General features: G+C 42.0%; 1 protein-coding gene across 1 annotated transcript in view; it reads left to right on the top strand.

Annotated features, from left to right (window-relative positions):
* Positions 1-7,119, top strand: part of fgf11b (fibroblast growth factor 11b) — a 37,069-nt gene extending 29,950 nt beyond the window's left edge. Inside the window, exons 4-5 of the mRNA XM_015961138.3 lie at positions 3,587-3,785; positions 3,877-7,119. Of these exons, the coding sequence (XP_015816624.1) occupies positions 3,587-3,785; positions 3,877-4,010 (333 nt within the window). The 3' untranslated portion in view covers positions 4,011-7,119. The remainder of the gene's footprint in view (positions 1-3,586; positions 3,786-3,876) is intronic.
* The last annotated feature ends 10,929 nt before the right edge of the window (positions 7,120-18,048 follow it).

Below are 18,048 nucleotides of genomic sequence, written 5' to 3'. Positions count from 1 at the left end.
GTTGAGGACAGAGTGGGAGGGGATGTGCTGCAGGATCATGATCTGTTACAATGATTGGACTAACTGCTGGATTTGATCCAAGTTCTGGTCATTTGATTTTATTTTCCCACTTAAGGCTAACCAAACACACACACACACACACACACACACACACACACACACACACACACACACATACACACACACACACACACACACACACACACACACACACACACACACACACACACAAAGAAAGCTTAATTAGTTTTGAGTTTCTACAAGGTGATGGCTTTAGATTGGTGGCAATGATGATGCAATCCAAAGAGTGTGCATGCTGTCTCCGTTTTTTATTTCAAATGCCAAGCCACAAGTCACAAGACTGAGCTTAAGCTGTTTTTTTTAAGTTCTTCAGTGTGAGCCTGTTATTTTAACCTCCATTGTTTTAGGCTTTGGTCCAACGTGTCATGAAAATAAAGATACAATCCCATCTGAGGCAAATGAAAGACATACCTTAGCCCCATCAGTTAAATGAATTGGCAACGGCTTTTGTAACTAAATTATAATGTTGGTTATTTGGAAAGAGTAAACATCAGTAAATATTAAAACGTACAAGTTCTACTTTCTTAAAGAAAAGACAGAATTTTTTTTTCCTCTTTAATAACACCAACTGTTGTTGTACATCACTGGAAAGTCTGATTAGAATTACTAACTAGTCTGGTGTGACCTCCTTTGGCTGCTTCTCATTCCAGTTTGCTGCTTCCAACGACTGGAATGAGCTGCAAAAATCAATGAATCATTTTTTTTAAGTCCAGAGTAGAGATTCTTTTTTTGTTTGAGGCACAATCATGTGTTTAAAAAATGTAAAGCTAAACAAGGCTATAAAATTATGGACTGATGGTGACCTGGCTTTGTTGCTACTCAACTTGTCTAACAGTGTGGATCTTTTTACTTGGTGGCTGGTTGAGTACCAGTTGGCTTGTATTATTGTGTTATTGTTAGTTAGCAGGCTGCAACAGGATTGTTCACAACAGTTGGGTAACACTTTCTTTTACAGTCCCGTAATTACTAAGTATTTACATGTATTAACACGATAATTACATAGTAAATTACACTGTATTTCTATGTAATAAATCTTATTCTGTAAGGTAATTGCTTTTTTAGTGTTGCGGTGGTATTGTTGTGTAAATATTTATGGTGGAACTTTGAAAGAACAAGTGTTCTTGGGGTGTTGCTTTCCTGGTATAACCATCTAATGGTCTGGTATCTGGCCCATCCAAGACCAATTATGTCAGTGTAAATAAAGTTGCAACCATGCTATGTAAAAACCAAAGAGAGCCAGAAGAGGGTGCTGTAGGCTATGATATGGAACGCTTGGAGACTGTAAACAAGACCGCAATAATGGACATCAGAACTTGGCTAAACAAAAAGAAAGCAAAAATTAAAAGGAGGGAGAGGTGTTTTTTCTTATCTTTATTTGAGTATGACAAATGAAAAACTCAGAGTTGGCTAAAATGATTCCTGCCAGTCACGGGAATGAAACACACACACACACACACACACACAGGCCATGAGATCAAAAATAAACTCACTGTTTAAGTCAATATTATTTTTAATTTGAATAAACAAGCAATGTGGTTGCTTTGGTTACGTAAATGTTTATTCATGTATTTAAATGGAATAACAAAGAGTGTTTGACCTTTTCAGTGGCCTAGTAATAGTGTCCACCCTTGGACTGGGAGATTTTGAGTTCAAATTCCAGTCGGTTCACACCATCCATCCATCTATCCATTTTCATCCGCTTATCCGGAGTCAGGTCGCGGTGGCAGTAGCCTAAGGTGAGAGGCCCAGACTTCCCTCTCCCCAGCCACTTGGCCCAGCTCCTCTGGGGGAATCCCAAGGGGTTCCCTGGCCAGGTGAGAGACATAGTCCCTCCACCTTGTCTTGGGTCTACCTTTAGGTCTCCTCCCGGTTGGACGTGCCCGGAAAACCTCACCAGGAAGGCGTCCAGAAGGCATCCTGACAAGATGCCCGAGCCACCTCAACTGGCTCCTCTCGATGTGGAGGAGCAGCGGGTCTACTCCGAGCCCCTCCCGAATGACCGAGCTTCTCACCCTATCTCTAAGGGAGAGCCCAGCCACTCTTCGGAGAAAACTCATTTCGGCCGCTTGTATCCACGATCTCGTTCTTTTGGTCATTACCCAAAGCTCATGACCATAGGTGAGGGTAGGAACGTGGATAGGCCGGTAAATCGAGAGCTTCGCCTTCTGACTCAGCTCTCTCTTCACCACGACAGACTGGCACAACGTCCACATCGCTGCAGATGCAGCACCAATCCGCCTATTGATCTCACGCTCCAGTTTTCCCTCACTCGTGAACAAGACCCCGAGATACTTGAACTCCTCCACTTGAGGCAGGACCTCATCCCTGACCTTGAGAAGGAATTCTACCCTTTTCCAAATCAAATCTCAGATTTAGAGGAGCTGATTCTCATCCCAGCTGCTTCACACTCGGCTGCGGACCTCGAAAACAAATTTAACACACGATCGTTTATCGGCTCATTTCCTTTTATGATTTCTGTCATTTATTTGTGTCTGATGCGTTTCGCTGCTGTGGAGCAAAGCACATCACCTGTTTTGTCCTCTGGTCATTTCACCTCACCGGTGCGGCCGGCGCGCAGCGTGCACTCTGCTATTTTTGTGGTCGGTAGATCTTTGTGAACGGCAGTTCAAAGGTAACTCATGAGGTGTTACCAGGTAGCAGTTTTTCTTTAGGATTGAGAGGAGATACAGGAAGATAATAAACAGAGACAGGACTAAAAAATAGTCAAATAAAAACAAGTTAGTTTTTGTACCTGGTGGTTGCAACAGACACCACTGAAGGTAATCAGAAGAGAGGAACAGAAAATGAAATAATTAATGTTTGGATCAGCAGAAACTCTGAGGGTCCGCAGGAACACCAGAGAGTTTGCGGCAGTTGCGCAAGGAGAGGAGGGATGAAGCAGGGGATCAGTAATGATGCAAAAACTACCATTGTTGAAAGAAATGTGTGTTAACTTGAAAATGTGGGCACAATATTTAATTGTCAAGAACTCCCCCACCCCCCACCCCCATGTGTGTATGAATGGGTGAATGACTGTGCCTGCCAGCACTGGAAGCTCAGTGGCGTATCGTGTTTCCCAACTGGAATGACCGAATTAAAACTTCAAAAATGTTGAGGCCTTTGTTTCTTAGTTAAGTTGCTTGTTTGGTTTTAAATAATTCATGTATGTTAGACACTGGAAGAAAGACCTGCCTTGACAAGAAAAAACAAACAAACAAGCAGACCATGGATGAACTTCGTGGGGTCTTTTTGACGTTATTATTTGCGTATTTAGAAGCACACAGTTGACTTCCTTTAGGGCATGACAGCTTGGAAGGTCCATAATGGTTTTAGCAACATCCATAGCAAGATAGTGGTTGTTGACCATTGAGCAGACATATTACTGTAGTTGAGATTTTGAAACAGGATTGGCCACACTGGCGTCATGTCAACTCTACAACCCCATCTAGCTACCTAGTTTAGACACTTAATTCCTAATGTGAATTTTCCTTTTACTTCTTTTCAGGAGCACTTCACTCCTGAGTGTAAATTCAAAGAGAGTGTGTTTGAGAACTACTATGTTACGTACTCGTCCATGCTGTACCGTCAGACCCAGTCTGGACGCTCCTGGTACATCGGTATCAACCGCGATGGTCAGATCATGAAGAGCAACCGAGTGAAGAAGACCAAGCCAGCTGCCCATTTTCTGCCTAAAGTTATAGAAGGTTTGTGCTTCATTCGTCACTTACACACATGATATTGCTGCTGAAAATCACCCCTTGTTGTTGTTACATCAGGGTCTTCTCTGTTTTGTAGTTGCGATGTATAAGGAGCCTTCGCTACACGAACTGGCCAGCGAGCCGGTGAGCCCTCCTCGGAAGACAGCGAAGACTTCGGATTCTCCAACCAAGAATGGACGGAGAGAATCTCCCAAGGCTGATGCCTCCTAGCACAGGAGTCTGAGGGTGGGACGGAGGGCAGAAATGACACTAGGAAACTCAGTTGCCCATAATGCACCAAGGGTGGCTGCAGGAACAGCTCTCACTCACCACCACGTTACGGAAGTGCATTAGGAGATGGTGAGGGTTAAAGAGCCAGCAGACCATCAGCCGCCCAGAAGGCCGAGAGAGGAGTCCCCCTCCCCCGCATTCCTCACCTGAAAACACAGAACAAAAGCCCAGGGAACCCCCTCCCTCCCTAAACCTGCTTCCTATTTGTTAGTCTTTCTCCTCGCCCCTCCTGTAACCCATAATATGCAGGTCTCCTCGATTTCCTGCCAAGCTCAAGCTTCGTTGTCTTCTCTCATTCCTATCCAGTGTTTGCTCTACTTTACTCATCACATATTCATGCAACGCTCCTGACTCAGCATCATAATCCTCACCCACAGGTTCCTCCTGGGCTCGGAGGTGGTGACAGCGTGGCTCAGCCCGCCCTCCACCCACCATCTTCGCTACAGCTAAACAAATCAGCAGGGTCAACAGAAACTCAAAGCTATGAAACCGCTCAGATCAGAAAGTCTTAGTCGGGTTCCACCAGCGGTAGGCCGTCCGTGAGAAGAAGCAGAACAATAAAACACATTTTAATGAGAAAACAGCCATTAAACTGATTTAGTAAATCTAAAATAAAACTCAAAAATAAGAGTTTATATCCAATATGATCTCTAAAATGTGCAGTTGCTGCATAAACTCTAAGCTGCAACATTGTGTTAAGTCCAATGCTGATTTAAGTTTAGACATCTAAAAAGACCAGTCAGCACTGGTGTTTGAAGCCCAACATGAAAGCCTTCGAGCTGCAGCACTTGTTATTCCGAGCATGTCAGGCAGCTTATCCACTCCATTGCTATATCTAATCACCTTGGAAGAATTGCCCTCAAAAACGGACTTGTCTGAGTGAATGTCTTGTGTGTGTTTCTGCTTTAACACCGATGAGAGAATGCGTGTGAATGAACTGAGTGTGTGTGTGTGTGTGTGTGTGTGTGTGTGTGTGTGTGTGTGTGTGTGTGTGTGTGTGTGTGTGTGTGTGTGTGTGTGTGTGTGTGTGTGTGTGTGTGTGTGTGTGTGTGTGTGTGTGTGCATGCGTGCATGTGTGCGTGTGTGTGTGTTTGCACAGGGGGGTGGGGGGAGGTAATCTCTTCTGTGTCCTTCACTCCGAGCACAGCATTATGTCTTTGATATGTCTGTGAGTAAGTGATGCTTCATCCATCTCGTCAGCCATTTCCTCTGACTTTTAGCCCCCATGTACAGTTTAAAATAGCATGGGAGAGGATTTCTGGGCCACTTCCTGCTTGAAGGTATTCCGTTAAATTGATGATTCCTTTGTGCAGTCAGTCAATGATTGTTTTGCATGCATGAAACCCGGAGGAAGCCGAGTCTATAAAACAGAACTTGTCAGTGTGCGTCAGCTCTGGTTGCTGACAGAAAAGATGTGTCACCGCTATGTTTCCTCAAAGTGCACGGATACCACCAACACACACTGACAGCGGTACGTGCTTCTTTTGGGAGAAGGAAGCCCGGGGAGATGTTGCCCGATAGAAATGGTAACGGAATGTGACCGAGGGTTATGAAAAGTGAAAAAGAGGCTCTTTGAATGCGTTGCGTTGAGGGTGGAAAGCAAGTCTGGCACGTGGAGTGACACTGTAAAAGAGGTCATCACGCGGAGGTGGTTATTTGAGAAGTGAGAGGGATTAGCAGGTGTATTCTTGAAGGAATGCCGATGAGGAATTCATGCAGCTGAAATAAGAAGAAGAGGTTTGGCAGCGTTGCATGCGGCACGTTGAAATGATAATGAATGTGAGACAAAGAGTGAGCCGCTATTTATGACAAGGGGCCTTTGGAGGAAATTAGTCGAAGGGCTTTTTTTTCTTCATTTTCTGGGTTTTTCTGAAGGGAACATGATATTTGGACTCTTAATCCTGCATAGGAGCTACAGAAATGTTGTGTCCCTGTTCTGTGAGGATTTTGATTTTTACTGTATGTTATCAAAGCCTCCAGACATCAGGTAGCTGAAGCCACCTACAAGCCCCTTAGTTCTGATTTGAATAAGAACACCTCGTGACTTATAGAGTAGATTTATTTATTTAATTATTCATTCATTTATTTATTTATTTATTTATTTACTTACTTATTATTTCAAAAGTTAAAACAATAATTGAAACAATAGACTATACACATCAACACAAAATATTTGAAGGCATTGGTTCTAAGTAAAATAACATGGCAGCCTCTGTAAGCTGGTTATAGTGGTTATTCTATATACTATGTGGCTGGTTGCTTCTCATAAAAAAACTAACCATAGTGGGTTGTTTAGGTGAAAGTATTTCCTATTTTTTTATTTTCACATTTTCACATGATCAAATGAAACTTCAGAAACTTCCCAATCCCTCTACTGGGTTTCGTAGCCCAGTGAAAGTGAAGAACGCTGCAATATGGTCCAGTTGGTCACATTGTAAGTAGAGGAGAGAGAAAGTTGTCTGAAATTAGCAGGAAGCAAACAAAGAATGCAACAGGGATGTATGCTGCTGCTTCATGAGATGAAGGAAAATCTGCTGAAGAATAAAGTAGATCTTTGTTATTGTAGTTAGAAGGAATGAGAAAGTGTTTTTGTTGCAGGTCGTCGTGGAAACGAGGTTTTATGAGGATAACGGTGTTGTTACAAAGACAAGACCACTATAGGTTGGTGCACACACATTAGGAGCTTTAACGTCTTCATCCCTCTGCTAAACAGACCTCCTGAACCACTCAGTCCACAGTCCATTAAGTTTCTCTTCAACATGATGGTGCCTGTGTGGGAGTATTGTGTCTTTTTAAAGCCTTTGTGTGAATGTGTGATTATGTTAGTAACAGAAAAAAAGGGCATAAGACTGAAATAATAATCAATAGGACTACATAGAATATGAGCAGCCACCACATAAAGGAGACAAAATGTCAAGAAAAGAGCAAAGTGGACCAAAAACGTTCAAGCTGACATCAAAAATCCCCTCCTTCAGTCTGCAAACTTAAAAAGTTTGTAGAAATAATCAAAGTCAGTGACTCAGCAAAAAAAAAAAAAAAAAAAAAAGAATCTAAAGTTATATTTCAACATAAAACTCTCAACACATATAAACAAGAAAAGTAAGGAATTTTAACTTAAACATTTCTGTCATTCAAGACATGTTTAATAATATTTATGTTGACAAGCAGTTTGGAGCTAAACACCTCTCATTTATACTCATTTGAAAGAATGCAGGAAGGTTTGTTGATCATGATTACATTTAAGTCATCGTCACTGCATTTGTGCCTCCTAGTCCTATTGGAAAATACTTCATGTGTACCATGCTGTTTATTAACGGTGTAAAAGAATGTATGCTGAGCGCCCTCTGGAGGTTAGAGGCTTTAATTGACCTTTCATGAGGACACATTTGGTAACACCGGTGGCAGAATTTCTAAAGTCAGATTTTAATAAAACTCAAATGAAAAGATAACTAAAAAATTATGGGATTTAAAAACCTTTTCCTGCAACATTTTGTTCTTTTCGTTTTCTTTAATAGAACACAGAAGCGGTGTGAATAACATGTTATTGCTGCTGGAGTTTGACACATCTGACAGTCAGTGAGAGGAATGTGAAGAATCCATGTGCAATTCTGTTTTTTATATGTTTCCATAAAACAAAACAGGTGAGCAGTGAGGAAAATATTTGTCATGCAGCCGGATGGTTTACACGTTATCTTATGGCGGTAGCTCTGTATACACGTGTCTGATGTTCTGTGGTATTTGTTTTTTATTTCATGCTTTGTCATTAATCCTGCTTGCAAATCCCTCAGAAGAGGAAGCTGCTGCTCCTATGTGTGTGTTTTACTTATTTATTTTGGTGGTGGTGGTGGTGTGTGTGTGTGGGGGGGGGGGGGGGGGGGGGTCAGCACTTTGTAAACACAATTGTATAAATTTCACTGTGCAGCTGAGTTGTTTCCAATCAGAAAGATGCAATCACGTGCAGGAAGAGAAACAGCAGAGGAACAACATCTCCAAAAGGCAGCAAGTCAGTGAGCTCACAGTTTTGGTTATGCAAGTCTTCCGAAATGGCTTTTCCCTTTTTTCCTTTTCTCAAACTAATCCTCTCGTCTTCCAGAAATAACGACACTTTCATTTAAAGAAACAGCAACAAAAATGAAATAAAGTAAAATAAAAGCCATAACTGGAAAACGGGCCTTGGCTGTAGATAGCCACAGAGCGAGGGGTTTGACTCCTCCGATGCCTCCTGAGTGTTTATGCTGGACTCCTCATGATAAGAGCCCAAAGATTCAGTATGATCCTGAGGTTCTGGGTTTTTGTTTTGTGGAAGAGAAGCAGTAAAGACCAGCAATATGCAACGAGATCTACCAGCCCGCACTCAAGGAGACCAAATACACCCACAAGGCTTTCTGCAAATCAGTGGTCTGCAATAATAAGGACAAATGGTCCAAAGTGACTTTTTTTTTTAAAAAGCATGCATACTTTGGCTCTTTAAGAATGAGTCCCTGTCAGTATCAGCCGAGACAAGCCCTCAATCCACCCTCTCGCCATGTCTGTGTACATTTCTACGACAACCCTTACATGAATTCAAAGGAGATGTCTTATTCTGGAATATTTACTCAATAAAATAACATATATTTGTATGATTGTAAGCATCGGCTGTGTGTTTTTGTCTTATTTTTTCCTTCCGGTTTCATTTAAGTCCTTCCAAAATGTATTATTAGATTTTCCTCCAGGCGCTACAGGTCATCCACATCTTTGTCCTCCTTTTATTCGTCCTTGCAGCCACCCACTGGGCTTCTCGCTATTATAAGTCAGACACCTAATCCATGTAAACGTTATGAAATATATGTGTAAGAAAAGATTACTTTGGGGAGGTTTTCACATCCAATTTAAAGCAATGAGGAGATATAGTAGTCCCTGCAGAGTTGTGACAGACAGCTGAAAGAGGTGAGAGGCAAAATCAGCCAAACATCCATGGTTCTATGCCTTATCCCTGATTTTAATTAACTAAAACTCACATGAATGACACCTCTTCATGTTAGTGTGATGAGTTTTGGAGGAAGGCTTTTACTGCAGGAGCTGAAATGGTTCACTGTGTGACGAGATGGAAGCGGGAGTAGTTTTACTCAGATCCATGATCTGATTTTGTTCCAGTAAAGCAGCGTGGTAATAAAATCTACCTTTTCTAATTGAATTAATTTAAAAAACCTTTATTGTTAATGTGCAACAACAGAACATGCTGCAGGCATAAAAATTATTTTAAAAAAGGCTACTTCAAGGTGCTGGTGCTAATAGTAAAAAATGAAAAAGCACTGAATAAGTAAAATGCTGCTGGCATCTGAAAGTAAAACGATTGCATGTAGTTTATTGCAAAAAAAAGTTTTTAGTGTGTATGTACACTTGAGCTTTTGCATATAATAAGAACGTAGATTCCAAGAGAAGAGAATTTTTAGTTCAAAGTTGGTCAAAGTGCATTTTATTAAAAGATGTGTGTATCCTCCTGTGGACATCCTTTAAAGGTGTCGTTAACTGAAAAACGTTTTTATAATTGTAGCGTGGGCAATCTACACACTAGGATTTAACACTGTTTGCTATCAGCTTGGTTAGATCATGAGAAAAGATCAGGCACATGAACCTATATCATGCATAAATATCTATGATATGTAAACACTCGATAGAAGGTCATACACCAACTGTCTTGGTCTATATTTTAATCCAAAGATTAATTTTTTATTTAAGATAATTAAATTTAATAGCAAAAGTTTATTTATTAAACAGAAGACTTAATGGTTTCTTTGCTTATTCAATAACCAAATATACACCTTTCTGTGTTTCATTTCAATGAAGAGTCAGGTTTAAAAAGTTAAGAATTTATTACTAACAATTTTTAAAGGTGACAACTGAAATGACAATTTGTAACTGACAATTTGTAACAGCTTTGATATTAAACTTGGTATTAAAAACAAACCTGTGTCTGGATGGAAAACTCAAATGAAATGCGAGGTTTGGATGCGTGGGTGAATCTCAGAAGATTTCTTTCAGAGAGAGAAACGCGTTCCGGGTGAAAACATTGTTTTTGCAGCTAACTGAATTGTTTCTTAGAGAGAAGAGCATACAGACGCCATCTGTCGGAAAGTGTCTACCAAACCCAGTTCAGGAGACCCTCTGTGGATCCGAGATGTCAGGTGGAGATGGTTTCCTCCGAGCACGAGGTTGGTAGAAGGACCTTAGTGTGACTCAAATCGGTCATTAGATGTCTCCGGGTCACAACGACTGATGAAACTATTTGCGTCTCAAAATCAATAATTCTGAAGGAGTTTTGCGTCAGCTGGTTACAGGTGCGTTTATTCTGAGCAAATCTATTGGCATGACAGAACAGCGTAGTGGAGGCATCAGGCGGCCAACCCTCGTCCTCTGGTACTCTCCTCGCCACGAGAGTATCTGCTTGGTTCAAGAACTGGACTTGAGCTGCGGAGATTTTGGTTTTAACAAAACCTCAGAACACGCCCTCTCAGCATCAGAAAGCTTGTTGTTATGGAGCAAAGACATGTGAGGTGGTTACCTTTACTCTGGATTCAGTTCTGCATGAGGTGTACACGTGCAAATGACCTTTTGGTTACTGTTCAAACATTACTGATTATCATAAATAATTATTATTATTAACCCAAAGAATAATAAGTCATTTCTGTAATTAAAAACATTTATAATGAACCATGATTATTTCGTTGTCGTTGTCTTTCTCCGCTTATCCGGGTCCGGATCGCGGGGGCAGCATCCCAACTAGGGAGCTCCAGACCATCCTCTCCCCAGCCTTCTCCACCAGCTCCTCCGGCAAAACCCCAAGGCGTTCCCGGACCAGATGTAACCTCTCCAACGTGTTCTGGGTCGACCCGGGGGCCTCCTGCTGGCAGGACATGCCTGAAACACCTCCCCGGGGAGGCGTCCAGGAGGCATCCTGACCAGATGCCCAAACCACCTCAACTGGCTCCTTTCGATCCGGAGGAGCAGCGGTTCTACTCCAAGTCCCTCCCGAATGTCCGAGCTCCTCACCCTATCTCTAAGGCTGAGCCCAGCCACCCTATGGAGGAAACTCATTTCGGCCGCTTGTGTCCGCGATCTCGTTCTTTCGGTCATTACCCAAAGCTCATGACCATAGGTGAGGATTGGGACGTAGATCGACCGGTAAATCGAGAGCCTGGCTTTCTGGCTCAGCTCCCTCTTCACCATGACGCGTACACAAACATGCACGCACACTCACACACACACGCACACACACACACACAGACACACACAGCCTGAAGCGCAGAATACGGAATGCAGAATATCAGCATAGGGACAGATTGAGACAGAATGTCATGCGTCTGTGACAGTGTGTGTGTCCTGTCATTATGACCCGATTTATTATGCTTCCTGGCTACTTGGTCAGGGAAGATCTTTGTTTGGCTGACTGGTTAGCTTGCATGACTTTCACCCGGGGGTCTGGGGATTGAATCCCGATTGGACCATTTTTTTATATCTGCCACAGATCTCTCTGAAGAATTCACAACATTGACAGCTTCAGCAATGCTGTGCCACTCCGTGGATTTTCTCGTATTTGTTTTCAGATTCAAAAATACTTTATTAATCCCGGAGGGAAAGTCAATTGTTTCAGTACACACAATTCTGAGATCAGACATACAAGAATTGGTGACTGGTCATTTGCAACACGAGTCGCGCTACCGTTTTAGATCAAGAGGGTTTTGCAAAAGCACTTCCTTTCATTTCTCCACTTCACCCCCAGGTACCTCAATTTCTGCTTCTGTGAAATTGCGCTTCCTCAATCTGCCTTGATCTACGGTCGCCATGTTATTGGCAGAGCGCTGCAACAGCCGGCTTATGTATATGCATGAGATCCACAAGGCACTTTGCATTGACTATTTATGGCAGTAAGTGGGTGTGGTGAGGGTGGGAAGCGACTGAAATGCAGCTGAGAAACATTCTCGTTAGTCTCCGATTTATGAAGCGGAGATTGCGTGCAGCTGTGCGTACTCCATATTTGATAGATCACAAACCTACTTGGCATAAGTGAAATATTTTGCTGAGCTTAAGTAAGGTTTTAGTAAGGATTTTACGCAATGTTTGATAAATGAGACCCCTGGAAACTAATCAAGGGAGAAGAGAAGAAACTTGGCATCTTCCAAATTAAGTACCTGAGAAGAACCTTCAGGATCCGATGGCAACAACATGTCTTCAATAAGAAAGTCTTGGAGATGGCTGGGACAGAGAACATCAGTGAAGAGAAAGATGGACCTGGATCGATCATGTGCTGAAGAAGGACCCAACAGACAACTATGCTGTGGCCCTTGGGTGGACACCTGAAGGAAGAAGGAAAAGAGGCCCTCCAATCAAATTGGAAGAGAGTGGAGGAAATGGAGCGGAACAGTGCAGACTAGAGCACATGGAACTCAGCACGTCATGCAGCTGCAAACCGACTCCAGTGGAAGAGTGATGTGTGCCTTCAATCAATCAATCATTGATTGATTGTGAGCCTTCTGGCACAGAAAGAACTAAGTTAAGTTAAGAAGAAAGTATCAGATGAATTAAAAAAACAGCTCTGATATACAACCCAGAAGTCTAATAGACGCCAGTGACAGCTGTGGTGAATCTGTTTGACAGGTTGGATAATTACCCCTCAAGAATGAAGTTAAACTCCATCTGATGTGGGAGACCATCACAAGCTGTCAATGCGTTTACATCAGCTTCCTCTTTGAGATGGGACCTCAGTCAGGGTCAGACTCTTTCCCTCCTTTGATCCTCCTTATTCTTTACTGCAATATTTCAAATCTCAGAAGCATGACTTATGCATTTGTATGAGATTATTCTGGGTAAACCTACACAGAGAGGAGCTGTACTCACTCAGACTGAATGCAGCTTTATGTTTCTTAATGCAGCGAATAAGGATTAAGGCATTAAACCAAATATAGATCTCGGCAAAGCTGGAGGAACCAATTACCCTCAGTGTGCCCGTGCTTAAATTATGGTAATCTACCTGCTAAAATTAAATGGACATGGGAAAATCACACCAATGTGTTCATTGTCTTTTTTAAAGTGTTTGAGGTCAGTCAAGTGCCACTGATGTCTTATGTTTTGTTTTTGATTCAGAATGAATTAATATTTTGGAATTAAATAATAAATTATGTTAAACTGAATCAGAAAATATGCAATTCTCAGTCTAGGTTGGGTGTGAATCTTTGCCTAAAGCAAAGGAGTTCATGTGTCTTTGTTTGTTTTTATCTATTTATTTATTTATTTATTTGTTTAGAAAGAGAGCATTGAAAAATGGACCTTTGTGTAGAAGGTGTAAGTCTGTTTCAACCCTCTATGGTCCATCCATCCATCGGTCAGTTCACAGGGGGCAACAGCCTAAGCAGAGAGGCCCAGACTTCCCTCACCCAGGTTACCTGGGCCAGCTTCTACAATGGTGTTCCCTGACCAGATGAGAAGCATAATCCGTCCAGCTTGTCCTGGGTATTCCTTTATGTTTCCTCCTGGTTGGACGTTTTTTCCATTTTTCCCTCACTTGTAAAAAAGACTTTGAGACGCTTGAACTCCTCACCTTTAGGCAGGACCTTGTTCCTGACCTGGAGAAGCATTCTACCCTTTTTTGAGTCAAGACCATGGTCTCAGATTTGGAGACCTGATCTTTATCCGAGCTGCTTCATGCTCGGCTGCGAACTGCTCCAGCGAAAGCTGGAAATCATGGTCTGATGAAGCTAACAGGACAACAACATCTGCAAAAAGCAGAGATTCGATCTTTAGGCCACCAAAAATGATCCCCTCAACATCTTGGCTGTGCTTAGAAATCCTGTCCATAAGGATAGTATATAGAATCAGTGACAAAGGTCAGTCTTGGCAAAGTCCAACTCTCATTGTAAGCAAGCATGATTTACTGCGTGCAGTGCATATGAAGATTTGACACTGACTGTACTGATTGTAACAACCTGATCAGGCACCTGGTACCCTATACTCCCAGAGTATCCCCAACAGGACTCCCCAAGAGACACTGTCAAATGCCTTCTCCAAGACCAAAAAGCACATGTAGATTGGTTCGATGAACTCCCATGCTTCCTCCAGAACTCTGCTAATGGAATAGGGCTGTTCCAGTATTTCACAGCTAGGATTAAAATCACCCTGTATGGTCATTGTGATTAGGGATGCAACGATACCACTTTTTTTCCAAACCGATCCAATACCGATACTTGGATGTGAGTACCCGCCAATATGGACTACCGATACTTCTGCCACACAAAAAATTGCTATGTATTGGAATACAGATTTTATTTTCTTCTCTGCTTTCAACAGAAAAAAACTGTGAGGTAAATAAAAGATAAATATATTAATAGAAACGATCACAAAACTAAAATATTAGGTAAACAGAATGACAAGTTACAGTGAAGCTACTTTCAGAAAACTGCATTGGTATCAGTTCCTGGTATCGATTAACTTTTACCGATACTGGTATGCCTAATTGTGATTATTCTTAAGGGAGTAGTTCCTGTACAACCAAAATGAGAGTTGCATCCACAGTCTAGCACTGATTAATTAATGTTACTTCTTCTTTATGTGTGGCATTAGATTATGTTGCCCCTTTAAAAAAGAAGGTAATTAGGCCCAGGAAGTTGGCTCCCTGATTTAATTCTCATTTACGAACTTTAAAACAAAACTCTAGAAAATTGGAGAGAACATGGCTTTCTACTCACCAGGAGGAGTCCTACTTATCCTCGAAAAATAGTCTTGTGCTTTATAAAAATAATAATAATAATAATAATAAGCTAGAACTGCTTATTTTTCATCTCTAATTGAGGAGAATAAGAATAATCCTAAATTTCTTTTCAGTACAGTTGCCAAACTTACACTGAATCATAGCTCTGAACCATCTATTCCCTTAGCCCTCAACAGCAATGACTTTATGGGATGATTTTTCACAAGTAGAATTAATTATATTAGAAACAAAATAATTAGAATCCTCCCTAATGTGATTTCTTCTTCCTCAGTAAGTGAGGCAGCATCAGAGGTAACTGTAGAACCTCATCTGTGTTAGAACCATTTTGACCCAGTTGTGCTTTCAGAGTTATCAAAAATGTTAGTTACATCTAAACCTTCAACTTGCATTTTAGATCCAATCCCAACCAAATTATTTAAAGATGCATTTCCTTTGGTTACTGCCCCCATTATGGATACAATCAGTCTATCCTGAGTAAATGGATATGTACCACAGGATTTTAAGGTTGCTGTAATCCAGGGTTGGGGAACCCTGGTCCATCAAGGGCCGCTATCCAGCATATTTTAGTTTCAACCCTGCTTCAACACACCTGATTTAAATCAGCAGGTGATTAACAGACTTTTGCAGAGCCCGATGAGCTACGAAACAGGGGAGTCATCCACTGAATCAGAAGTGTTGGAGCAAAGACATGCAGGATACTGGCCCTCAATGACCAGGGTTCCCCATGCCTGCGAAGCCTTCTCTGGATCCAGATGACCCAATGAATTATAGACCAATATCTGTTTGAGGAATATCAGTATGGTTTTAGAGTATCACAGAGCTGAAACTGCATTAGTGAAAGTTACAAATGATATTCTCATGGCCTCAGATTAGAATCTTGTGCCTGTTCTAGTCTTGTTAGATTTGTTGTGCCTTTGACACAGTTGATCACAGTGTTCTTTTAGAAAGGCTTGAACATGTTGTTGGTGTGGCAAGGTGGAGAAACGAGTGCCTGGGCAGGATTTGATCCCCAGACTCCCGGCTGAGTGTCATGCGTGCTAACCAGTCAGCCAAAGGGACATACCTTGGCCAAGTAGCCAGGGCACATGATCAATCAGGACACTGTGAAAGGACGCCCACACTGCCACATCTTCCCCCCCTCTTTCCACAAGCATGTTCTCGTGCTCACGCACAGGGTGCCACAAACTTCATATCCATGGACCTACTTGACAGTACTACATGGATCCTGCCAACAATGCCAAATATGGTAAGGTGGAGAAATAAGGGTGAGAGTCATGCATGCTAACCAGTCAGCCAAAGGGACATCCCCTTGGCCAAGTAGCCAGGGTGCATTATCAATCGGGACACTGTGACAGGACGCTCACACTGCCACATCTTCCCCCGTCTTTCCACAAGCATTTCCTTGTGCTCCTGCGCAGGGTGCCATAAACTTCACATCCATGGACCTACTTGACAGTACTACATAGATCCTGCCAACAACGCCAAATGTGGCAAGGTGGAGAAACGAGTGCCCGGGCAGGATTTGACACTGTGACAGGACACTCACACTGCCACACAGGGATCAAAGGAACAGCGCTAGGCTGGTTTAAATCCTACCTGTTTGATAGATTTCATTTTGTAAATGTACACAAAAAAACTTTTTCAGACTCCAGGGGTACTTTTGGAGTACCACAGGGTTCAGTGCTTGGACCAATTTTTACTATATACATGCTTCCAATTGGTAAAATCATTAGACAGCATGGGATAAACTTCCACTGTTATGCTGACAATACTCAGTTATATCTATCCATTAACCCTGATGAACCTCAATGGTTAGTTAGATTACAGGTTTGTCTTGAAGGCATGAAAAATTGGATGACATTAAACTTTCTGCTTTTAAATCAAGACAAGAATGAAGTTCTCATCTTTGGACCTGAAATTCAGAAAAAGGAAATTGCTTAGCCTATCACCTGACCTGAATGGCATTAAATTAGTCTCCGAGAACAAAGTAAGGAACCTTGGTGTTATCTTCTACCAAGACATGTCATTCAAATACTACGTTAAACTGGTTTGTAGGATTTTCTTTATCCACCTTCGGAATAAGCTGCATGGTGGCAGAGTGGTTAGCACTGTTGCCTCGCAGCACAAAAGTTGCAAGTTCGAAACTCGGCTCGGCTGCGGCCTTTCTGCGTGGAGTTGCGTGTTCTGCCCATGCATGCGCGGGTTTCCTCCGGGTACTCCAGTTTCCCCCACATATCACAACATGCCCTATAGGTTATAAATTGTAAGTCGCTTTGGATAAAAGCATCTGCCAAATAAATACACATAAACATAAACATAAACATAAAAGCATCCTTTCCAGGAGTGATGCTGAAAAAGTAGTTCGTGCATGTATTACATCAAGACTGGATTACTGTAATTCATTACTCTCAAGAAGTCCACAGAACGTAGTTAAAAGTCTTCAGCTTGTCCAAAATACTGCAGCTAGAGTTCTGATGAGAATTAAAAAGAGAGATCATATCTCTCCTGTCTTAGCTTCCCTACATTGTCTGCCTGTTAAATTCAGAATGGATTTTAAGATCCTCCTTTTCACATATAAAGCTCTAAATAATTAAGCTCCATCATACATCAGTGACCTGATTGTTCCATACGTTCCTAACCGAGCACTTCGCTCTCAGAGTGCAGGTTTACTGGTGGTTCCCAGAATATCGAAAAATAGGATGGGAGGCAGATCTTTAGATCTTTTAGTTATCAGGCTCCTCTCTTGTGGATCCAACTCCCAGCTTTAGTCTATGAGACAGACACCTTGTCTACTTTTAAGACTAGGCTTAAAACATTTTTATTTGATAGGGCCTGTGGTTAAAATCTGATGTTAGCTTAGATCTGGACAAGTGGAGGAGTAGAGGGAGGTAGAGAGTACAGTCAGTAAAGATGGCTCTCCCTTGCCCTGCATCACACATGCTTCCATCTAAAAGGCTAGGTTATCCAGAGTTATCTCTGTAGATATGATGCTACAGGCTTAGAGTGCTGGAGGACATACTGACCACTTTCCACACTCGACTACTTTCTTCTACAATTGTTCGTTAACTGTATTATTTCCTGCTATTTCAGCTAACTTTATTTTTTCTCTGAGTGTTTTTCTCCCCAGAAGAAGCTACAATGATGTTCTGCTGAGCTGTGGTGCCCTCATTGAGGAGACCATCGGCTTGAACACTGTTGCTAACCATTAAAACATTCTCCCTCTCCTGATAATAACAT

This window comes from Nothobranchius furzeri, chromosome 10 (genome assembly GCF_043380555.1).
Source record: "Nothobranchius furzeri strain GRZ-AD chromosome 10, NfurGRZ-RIMD1, whole genome shotgun sequence".
Classification (NCBI taxonomy): domain Eukaryota; kingdom Metazoa; phylum Chordata; class Actinopteri; order Cyprinodontiformes; family Nothobranchiidae; genus Nothobranchius; species Nothobranchius furzeri.
The sequence above is the reverse complement of the archived record's forward strand: the minus strand, read 5'-3'. Positions and strand labels throughout refer to the sequence as shown.